Source organism: Pinus tabuliformis, chromosome 7 (assembly GCF_031772625.1).
Source record: "Pinus tabuliformis cultivar Carrire ecotype Pingquan chromosome 7, CPIR1, whole genome shotgun sequence".
NCBI lineage: Eukaryota > Viridiplantae > Streptophyta > Pinopsida > Pinales > Pinaceae > Pinus > Pinus tabuliformis.
In genome coordinates, this window is record NC_142293.1 from 1444689647 (window position 1) to 1444700764 (window position 11118).

Consider the following 11118-nt stretch of genomic DNA (forward strand, 5'->3'; position numbering starts at 1 on the left):
TAGGAAACTAGCCCTACACAGTTGAAGTAACAGAACATTCTCTATGACAAGAAAAGAAACTTTGAGAACTTTGACTGACATGTAGCTTTAGTTAAGAAAGAGGCAGTACATTGTGAATTCTCATTGTGAGCAACTGCAGCCAAGAAGATGAACTGCCAATGCTATTCACATTATTTGAACAGACAGAAAATTCCTATCTTCTCTTTTTTGATGGGATTTTAAACTCCAGTTGAAGTTTCTCTATTTTTATTCAAAAAAATAAATGTTACATATATTATGGGATACATCGAAGGAAAAACCCAATGTTACTGTAATACCATTTTTGTTCAAGTTTCCATATTAATACATTTCTTGAAAATGATTCAATCAGCAACCAAAGAGGTCTCCAAAAACTAGTTTCATAAGCTTCTGTATTTAACTTACTATTGTTTTTACTGTATATAGTCACAAGCCCACTTCATAAGCTCTCCTAACTTGCATGTAATTTTTTGAGATGCATAGTGCTTTTCATTTAAATCTACCAATGACCTAATCATATAAAATAACATTTTTAGCCAACCTAACTGTTAAGCCATGTGCCTGTTTTGTGACCCCTTTAATTAGATCTGTTGTTTTATGCACCCCAGAGGTTGTCAATTCAAAATCTACCTGGGATAGGAGCAGATGCTTCATATCAGTACAAACTCAAGAGAGGATAAAAATTAAATGCTAATCACCAAGCGGGATATAGGCAGATAGAAAACACAACTGGAGCAGTTTGCAATAATTTTTCACATCCATAGAATAGCTGGTGTATTATAAGCTTTGGAGATGACTTTTGCACGTCCCTTATTGCAAATTTGGTATGCAGTACTTTCTAGTTCAATTGACCTATTTTGGTCATCGGTCAATATTAATATAATTTCATTTCAATTCTGAAACTTCAGAGTTTGTGGCCATGATTTGGTATTCTGGATCTGTTTTATTTGTTTCAGGTGATTTGCACCTCTTTATGAGCAGCTGAGTCCTTTCCTATTTTAGATCACCTTTGTATTCTCACATTGCATTAGAAACTTTCCTCCGATATCATTGTGCTTTTCATAACAATTGTTGAATTGTGTTTATCAGAAATCTCTTTATTTTTATTGTTGGATACTCACTCATAGAACGTCTTCACCTTGATGCCAGAAGTTTTAGTATTTATGTTTAACAAGTTACAAAACACACAATTTCCTTCATGTACCGCTTTCCTTAATGAATTAAAGTGAAATACCAAAACAAATAGAAGTTAATGTACATAACATTCACTTCCCTTTAGTGAGCTATTATTTTAATAATGAAGTGTAATTTTGTTTCATTTTTAGGTACTCAGCTCACTACTCATGATCCATTGCATCTATATGTAGTGTAGTTATACACTACATCATTCATTGTATACATCAAGTTGAATGATCATCTTTATAAAAAGGTTTAACATGCCTACGAACACTTCTCAAATCTCTGTATTTTAAAGGAAACAGTGGCTGGAACCCTAACTACCTTCCCCAGCTGTGCAAAGCTTCCAAGAAAAGGAAGTAGGGGAAGGAAAAAAGTTGCGCTGTAGTGACAGGCAGGAAAAGAGAAGGGAAAATCCACTTGCTATGTCTGGTAACGATCAGATGGCAAGAGCGCGGAGTGCAAGCAACCTGTGGAAGACTGAAGGTCTTATGAATAAGCTAGGGGGGGGATTTGGTCTCGAAAGAAAATCTCATGGTCGGGTGGATGACTAGCTATAGAATCAGAGGTGACCTCTCCCTGTGCAGTTACTTACTAAAAAGCAACTCAAGTATGAGGTACCATCCTGAGACTGTGCTGATATTTTGAACAGAGATAGTAGAGTACTGCAAGCAAGGGGTTCCTAAGAGAGTGGTTAATATGTATATGTTTACAGAGGAACCCTGATGCATATGTTTTTTTTACAGAGTATGATTAATCATAGGAATTTTAGGAAATGCCACTGTCATGATAAGACTATTTCACTGTGAATTTAAATATATTATTGATAAGAACTCAGTTCAGCCAACCCTTAAAATCTGTGGAAAGTTAGTTAATTTTGAAGAGTAGTATTACAATTCTTTCTTTTTTTTTACAGTAAACTTCGAAAGAAAATGACACCCAAATTTGTTTCTTGTTTTTAAGCAAAAAAAACGGGAGAATAACTATTAAACTTGTAAGAAGAAAACTGTTGCTACCTGTTAAATGCAGGAATACAAATGAGCATAATATAGAGAAAACAGAATGCTGCATAGGAAAGAACTTTGCAGTTAACGAAGTAAATTCCCTTGCATAACCATTCGAACACTGCTAGTAAACCTCTGAGAACAAGAAAATTCAAGATTGCTTGCAACGAATTAAAAATCTGGAATTGCCGCCAGTGCGTAGTGGGAGATGCCGAGTTTTAGAAAATTCAGAAAACGGATCGGACTCAACCAGTTCTGGGGTTTGTAGGCAAGTCACCTACACCGCCGTTCAAGAGTATTCCGAGGGATGAAACCCTCTAGATATAACCTCCTTCAAAACAAATGGCGGCAGAGGATGAAATCAACAAGGTTAGGCAACCGAAGGACCATGAAAACCCTAACCCTGTAACAGGGAATCCTCGAAAACTAAATGCAAAGACTTCTGCGGAAAATGGAGTAAAATTGAAAGCCAGTATTTAACATTTCCAAGCAAACTGAGGTGGCCAAATATCATGATGGTCGAGGCCGCAAATCAGCTAGAAAGAAACTAACGTTGTTGCAAATAAATCGTAAAAGAAAACAAACTGCACAGTTTACTTAATGTTAATATGCAAGCGGATAGTAAGGCCAAACCCCAGAATAACTTAGATAACAACAGTAAAGCGATACATGAGCAATTATCGTACCAACATGAAACAATATATCTATCTATAAGCAGAGAAATTAGCACAGTGAGTAAACCAGAGGGATTCCATTCATTTCAAGCAACCGCCAGAGTTTAGATGGACCCAGTAGCAAAAAAATACAGATTTTGTGGAAGGGTCAACGCCCTTAATCATCAAAATATACAAAACTAACCCCAGAGGGAAAATCCAAGTATCAACTTAAGAACTCCGCCAAACCCTACCAAACAATGACGGATTTATGGAAAAAAAAGAGTCGAGAAAACTATAACAAGCACAGGATGTCAAAACCCATTTAACTAATGTTGCAATCCCTCCAGCCGTGACACCAAACTGGAACAATTCTCTTACCCGGAAGCCATAGAGACTGCTGTAGAAAGAGCACTTCACCACCAAGCGTACCCAGGAACCTAGAACAATAATCCTTCTACCTACAAGGCATATACACACAGAGAAAACGATTAGCGCATCTGGAAAACGTTTAAACAATAATTCATGCGGAAAACATAGACAAATAAACCGAACATCGTTCTGGGGGTATTCGTGGAGGATCCGTACCTGTTGGAACCCCAGCCAAAGCTATACCATATTATTATGTTCCTCAGCAGCATCCAGAGACACAGGTTGCACCTTTTGGAATGATTGTTGGAAAGCCAGTGGATCTTGCAATGTATGCTCAACAACCCCGCCCTCGTGTTGCTTATATGCCGCAGCAAATGTGGCCACAACAACAAATGCCAGAGCAGTCCAGCAGCCCATCCTCTGGCAGTTAGGTGCTTTGAGTTGTTTTCTGAAGGTAGATGGTAGTCGTGCACCGAAGAAATCGTTGGGTGTGGCACTTCCTCGCAGAGTACTGCCAAAAATGTAGCCACTGTAAACGGATCCACCGTTTTGGAGAGACCCCGAGGGCAAAAAAAAAAATGCATGAGAACCAAATGTCAGGGGAGATCCTGGAACTCCGACGTAAAAGACTCCGGCATAAAACTGGTGTGCACAGATGTCAAGTGGGGGAGTAGAAAGGTGACGTAGAATCTGTGCACAGATGTCAAGCAGGACTATAGCCAGATGTCGAGTAGGAAACCATACCAGATGTCTCAACGAGAATGAAAGTGTTGACGACTGTGTTGATGCATAGGAAGGCCTATTGGCCTAAAAATGAACCATCTCAATGCACATGCAATCATTAAACGATCTTCAAAACGGAGCTCAATGCACAGAAAAACACTTAAATACCAACATTACCATATAAAAGAGAATGCAACAAGGAACCTTGTAATGAAAGCAATAGAGCTATAAACATATTCGAAGCAACAAATAAAAGGTGAGGACACAATTAAACTCACAGAAAATACCCAGTTCACACAATGGAGCACTTTTACGATTTACTTGTGTTTTTGCTTATCAAAAAGTGCTTTAGAAGGAGCTCACTCGCATTCCACTCACATAATGCGCCCAGATAACTCACATTCCATTCAAACATGCGTAAAGATTGGAGAAGAAATATTATTATGCCAATGCGTTACCACTGGATAAGGAAATTGAAGTTGAACAGATAGGGACTTGTCTCTCTTATTATGGTAATTGCGCCCCTGCCAGGATTTTTTGTCAGGCCAACGCAGAGTTGGTAAGGAAAATTGTTTTTCAAAGCAGAATCCAAAAGAGAAACGGTCGAGGGTAACAATTTTGATACTAGTTGTGACGAGTATTGGAGCAGGGCCAAAATTCACCCACTTTGATACCATGTTAAACACACATGGAATGTGGACAAGAAGAGTAGGATAAAGCATGAGATTCATTTATTCACAAGTGATATACATTTATAATACATTCTAATGACCCTTGGTTTCCATTTACCAAGTGTTCTCTTGGACTCCATTTGACTATTTACATTCCACACCAACTCTTAGTGGATTAGGTGTCCAACAAATGTGTTGTTTAATTTAAATATGGAAAATTCATGTTTGGTTAAATCAAGTTTTTTAATTGTTTGGAATTACTTTTTGAATGTATAAATGTATATAAACCCTGGAGCACTTGGAATGTATAGAATTTATAGATCAAATTTATGATTCCAATAAATTCTTATAAATTTCTAGCAAATTTGAATATGACAAAAAAACCTAAAAAAAAAACATAAAATAATTACAACCATCTTAAAAATAATATTAATAATTTTAATTTTTAATAAATTCAAAAAATTATATTAACAATTGTAATCTATTATATAAATTTATATTAATGAGTATTTTTATAAATCTAAATAATTTTAATTTATTTATTAATTAAATATAAATACGTAATAATTTCAAAATTAAACATTAATTAAATATAGATACGTAACAATTTTAAAATTAAACCTTATTCAAAATCGGATACTAACGTTTTATGATACCTTATCGGGAATCACCATACTCATTACTTTAACCCATACAAAAACTTATTACATATTATGCGAAATGAATTGGGAATGGCAGTTGTTTATAACGCGACTTTTTGAAAGTTTTTTTGACGGTTTTTCCGGTCGAAATCCGACAGGAATTTATTGGAATCCCAAGTTTGATAGCTAGTTTCTGCACAATGAAAGCGTCCTAGGGGTTTTTCATGGTGCTGAATCCAAATATGCAGTTAAAAAACCATTTTAGCTGCAACAAATCAAGATTTAACCTCAATTTCTTCCGCCGGATTCCGTCACCGGAATCTCCAAAAAATCGCATTATAAACAACTCCATTGGGAATTACAATGCGTATTACTCTGACTAACTGATAATAAATTAGATAAATTAGTTGGAAATGCCAGTATATAACATTGACCAGATTTTTAAAGTTGATTCACTGCCAGCTGTTAAATATGGTTAGATATAAATGAATAACCTGTGATTATCAAAATTCAACGTTGTTCGCAGGCCAGATGTTGAAGTTTTATTTATAAATACTCATGAATTAAAATCACAATGTCCCTGGTCAGAGTTTTACTTTCAATACCGACGAATTAAAAATTGCAATATAATTGTTTAAGGAATACAAAGTTTTATTAAATAAATTGGTACTCAAAATACTCAATTTTTTTTGAACGATACACGGTTTTATTATACTATGGTAAAAGAATAGGGAATCTCAGTGTTTGAACCAATAGATTATAAATTGGATTCATGTATATAACTATTTTTATAAAGTTGATTTGTTAAATATAAATATTTAAAGGGAAAGAAGCAAAAGAAAAAGAAAAAAGCAAGATACACGTAAAAGTTTTAAATGAATTAGAAATTATAATTTTTTTGTTTTGTTTTAATTAATATAAAAAAATTTAATGTACTTTTATAGCCGGGTAATTAATATAATTTGTTTATGTAGTTTTATAGCCTAGTAATTAATATACAAATTTTAATGTAGTTTTATAGCTTAGTATAAGAATAATGTAAGAAAATTTGTCGATATTTTATATGTCTATTTAAGATGTTGAATTTATATTAATATCTCTAATTTATAATATGTAAAGGATTGGTAAACATTTATATATCTATTAAAAATAATATAAAGTCTGGTATAGAGAAGATTAAGCATAAATTTAAATTTAATTAATAAACACATAAAGACTTTAATACTTACAATAACTTACAATATGTTTAATCATGGATATTCTACTTCGTCATAGATACTATTAATTTGTAAATAGGTTTGTTATAATACTATGGCCAATATCATGGACCACCAATACAACATGCCCAAAAAACCATCTCTTAATTCACAATCAAAATATTTTATAAATATTTTATTTGAATTTAATTTTACAACATTTTTTTATTAAATCTAAAAAAAAAAAGATTATAATTAATTTTGAGATATATACACCTCCATCACATTAAAATATATAGGATAATAATAGTAGCTATAAATTAATATCCATTTTACCATATATATTAAAATATTAATTTTCTAAGCATATTTAAATTTCATTAATAAACACATAAAAACTCAATACTTACAATATAACAAGATTTTTAACCATGGATATCCACCCCAGTTTACCATGGATATTATTAACCATACCATATCATGGGCCAATAAGATGACTCATCAATACAAAATGTTCAAAGTGATCTCTCATTTCACAATCAATATAATACTTACAATATAACAAGGTTTTTAACTATAGATACTCAACCCACTTTACCATGAATATTATTAACCATACAATACTTTGGGCCAATATCATGGCTTATCAATACCACATGCCAAAAAACCACCTCTCATTTCAATATATATATATATATATATATTACATTTTTGGGCCTAAAGGCACTCTTCATCTCAATATGGAAGGGATGTTGTAATGTCTTATTAATAAAAATGATTAATTACAATGTTTTGACTTAGTGAAATTACATAAAAGTAGCACGCGACGTGCATGACTTGACGGCTGGGGCGGATGGCTTTCGCACCCCCCAGCCGGGATCGAATCCTGCGGCAATGTTTGGACCCCGCGCTTTGGTGCTGGCTTGCGTTATGAATGATTTGTAAAATTAAACGAAAAAATTAATAATTAATAATTAAATCATCCTAGATCTATCTTTAACTCTCGATCTATCAAACTCTGAGAAAGACCAAATCTCCCAAAGAATAAACTTTTCTTCAAATTTTACACTCATAAAAAAGTTTTCACCTTAAAAAATTTGATCCCTCTTAAAATAAATTTAAACTAGTATTAATAAATTAACAATTATAACGTTCATTTTATTGACCTATACAAAATTCTATTATATATTTTATTTAGCAATCATAATTGTCATTTATTTAACCCTAAAATTTTACACTCATAACAAAATTTACGCCTGGAAAAATTAAATCCCTCTTAAAATAAATCTAATTTTTAACCTATACAAAATTCTATTATATATTTTATTTAACCATCATAATTTTCTTTTCTTTAACCCATACAAGATTCTATTATATATTTTATTAAAAAAATCGAGAATCTCAAGTGTAAACCATACATTATAAATTAGATTAATAAGTTAGAAATCTCATTTTATAACCTTTGATAATTTTTATAAAGTTGATTAACCAGAATTTGTTAACCCTACAAGATTCTATTATATATCTTATTGGAAGAATCGAGAGTCTCAGTGCAACCCATACATTATAAATTAGATTAATAAGTTAGAAATCTCATTTTATAGTCTTTGATACATTTTTATAAAGTTAATTAACCAAAATTTGTTAAATATAGACTATAGTTAAGAGCAGGCCACCGGTTAAATATAAAAGAATATACAGATCCCAAGTAACAGTCAATTTTCGTAAAGTTGACGAACACAAATTTGTTAAACATACATATAAATGGTAGTTGTCAATTAAAGAAAGCCAGCTGTTGCACGTAATTATCTCACCTGCAACAGTCAATCTTCTTCGATATTCAAAAGTCCGATTTCAAATAGGACACTGTTAAATATTTTCTGTATTACTCGTAATCAAGGAGGCACGTTGGTCTCGACAGTTTCCCAGATTTACATTCTCAAAGCAAAGTAACCAGTGTCCCTGCGTAGTGAGCTCAACCCACACTTCTTCTCTCCGTAGTGAGTTTGCCCGTTGTCCTTTTTCGCGGTGTACAACAAAACAATGGAGTTTTTAGATTCAAACAGTGCAATTATTCGGTGTGCAACTGCACTTTTATTTACGAGTTTAATCTGGTTTCCTGTAGCATTATGTTGTGATAGTTGCCTTCACAAAACCAAGCTCGTGTACCACAGTCAGCCTCCATTGCCGGAACTTATCAGTGGTAAGTATGCAATAGACAATCTTGCCACTTTCACACTTAGGCTTCCGTTTGGAGAATTGATGCAATATACTTGTCAATATTATATAGAGTCAGATATCAATTTCATTCGCGTTGATTTGGGAATAATTTAGAGTTCAAGATAGTAACCTCATTCCTATTAGTCTGAATTTTTAAATATTATTGGAATCGGCAATAGAGATAAAAATAGTTAGTGTGATTTGGTTTTTGAAAGCTGATGTAATAAAAGTTAATATCAGATAAAGATTGAGTATAGACTCTGTGCTTTGTTTTTGATAGAAAATGTAATATAAATTGATATTGCATTAAGATCTGGTATATTGCTGTGATTTGGTTTTGATGATGATTTAGTATTAGTTTATAGTTTGAGTGGATTTAATAGTTAAGAGTATATATATTTTTTTTAAGAGGTTATAGGTTCAAAACCAGAAAAGTAGAGTAGATATGTTTTAGTAAACTTAGCAATCAAATCTCTACGCAGAAATAGATCCCTGGTCCAAATCTCATACACATTATTTTCATTGTTGTATTTGTTCTGATTTTCATTGTTGTATTGCAGCTGGAAAATGTGGCTACGATGGGTCGTTTGCTACCGATATCATGAGCGGTGGAAAGCTGTCAGTGGCAATTGCAAGTGCCAAAGTATATATGGCAGGCAAAGGATGTGGGGCATGTTATCAGGTGTGCTTACTAGGTTGCTAACGATTTCATTCAAACCTGTTTTTTAATGGAAAATTTACTCATTAAATTAAATTTAATGAATTGCAATATATTGAATTCCTCTAACATCGTCCTCGGGACATTTCTAGTGTAATTCTTAGTTGATTACAGTACAACCTTCTTTTTTAATTGTAGTATAATCTTTTTGTTCTCACTCTGTGGTGTAACTCTTTGTTTGATTGTAATATAATTTTTCTCTAATTGTATTTTAATTTTTTGTTTGAATTATTATTTGAATAAAATCAGATAAGATGCACAGATTCAGCCGTTTGCACCAAATCAGGGGTGAAAGTTGTGGTTACGGACTTTACAGACGACAATAGGACAGATTTTCTTCTATACTCTCCCACCTTCGAAAGCTTGGCACGCCCAGGTAAAATCGAACAACTTCTCAACATGGGGGCTGGCCTGGACGTGGAGTATAAACGGTGAGCACCAATTCAAGAATCCAAAAACAATTCCCAGTGAAGCTAGTACGAGGAACATTATTACTGAAACAACAATAAGTTTGTCTACAGCTTGAAACTTTATTTGTTTCTCTATAGTTTGAATCTTTGTTCAATTCCGGACAGTGACATGATGGATATGTGTTTAATCGTTTATGACTTGAATATGATTACAGCATCCCATGCGATTATCCAGGGAAAAATATGTCCATCAAAGTAGACAAAAGCAGTCACTATCCCGACTATCTTGCTGTCCAGTTTCTGTATCAAGGAGGCCAAACAGACATTTCCTTGGTTCAAGTTACCCAGGTGGAGTAACCATGGACCATGGCTCATATAAGTATTAAAATTTATTTTTCTAATATGGTTCATAAATAATATTGTATCAGATAAATTGTTAAAAAGGGATCACTTACGGTTAGATTAACCATGGAACTAATCCTAACCCAAAAATGTCAAAAGAATTCAACCCGTAAAAATAGTATTAATATCCTATAGAGCAAATCAGAAACAATTTACAAATTTTGCTTAAATGGCTGTATTCAATCATGCGATCTTAATTGAGGGATTTTGCATGCAATGCAGGTAGGACACTGGAGTTGGCGTGAAATGAGTCTGCGCAATTACAGTGCAGTGTGGGGTATTGCAAACCCTTATTCATTAACAGGTCAAGCAGAACCCAGTCCCTTGTTGTTCCGGTTACTGGTTACGGGAGGCTTCGACGGAAGTTGGGTAGGGCGCCCTGGATACAATTTGCTACCTGCAAACTGGAAAGTTGGGTCTGTTTACGACTCAGGACTTCAGATCTCAGAGAGGGCACAAGAATTTGACTGCAGTTCATGCGCAACTGGCGACTGGAACGATAATTTATAGCTTCGTTGTGCTTCTCGTGGCAATTAGTGTCAGAATATGAGATTCCTGTGATTCGTGTGTTTGCGATTAATTTGTTTCGAGAAGAAACAAATATCGTTTTTATTATTGTAGCTAGGCGATGGTATCACCTACTTCAAAAACCTTCGCAGTAATAAATAAAAGATCTTTCAAATATATGTATATATATGTGTGTTTATTATGCGTTTTATCTTCTTGTACTGTATCCATGTTATCAGTGGCCAACTTCAAAACTGTGGAACCTGTGTTATTTGGGTGTTGTTCACGACAACGAAGAAATAACACAGCCGCCAACTTCAAAACTGTGGAACCTGTGTTATTTGGTTGTTGTTCATGACAACGAAGAAATAACAAGCTCTTTTTTTTTTGGGGCAACCGTATCTTGC

At 33.7% G+C, this 11118-nt stretch overlaps 1 protein-coding gene across 1 annotated transcript; it reads left to right on the plus strand.

Annotated features, from left to right (window-relative positions):
• Positions 1-8497: 8497 nt before the first annotated feature.
• On the plus strand, positions 8498-10714 carry LOC149253122 (expansin-like A1). The gene is made up of 5 exons (XM_089454379.1): positions 8498-8657; positions 9235-9356; positions 9642-9823; positions 10018-10150; positions 10427-10714. The coding sequence occupies exons 1-5, from the start codon at positions 8498-8500 to the stop codon at positions 10712-10714; spliced, it is 885 nt and encodes a 294-aa protein (XP_089310505.1).
• Positions 10715-11118: the final 404 nt, after the last annotated feature.

Excerpts from the sequence above, each read along its gene's own strand:
- LOC149253122 (XM_089454379.1), top strand. The coding sequence starts at position 8,498 with ATGGAGTTTTTAGATTCAAACAGTGCAATTATTCGGTGTGCAACTGCA. Across the intron at positions 8,658-9,234 it reads ATTGCCGGAACTTATCAGTG|CTGGAAAATGTGGCTACGAT; the intron begins GTAAGTATGCAA and ends GTTGTATTGCAG. Across the intron at positions 9,357-9,641 it reads GATGTGGGGCATGTTATCAG|ATAAGATGCACAGATTCAGC; the intron begins GTGTGCTTACTA and ends GAATAAAATCAG.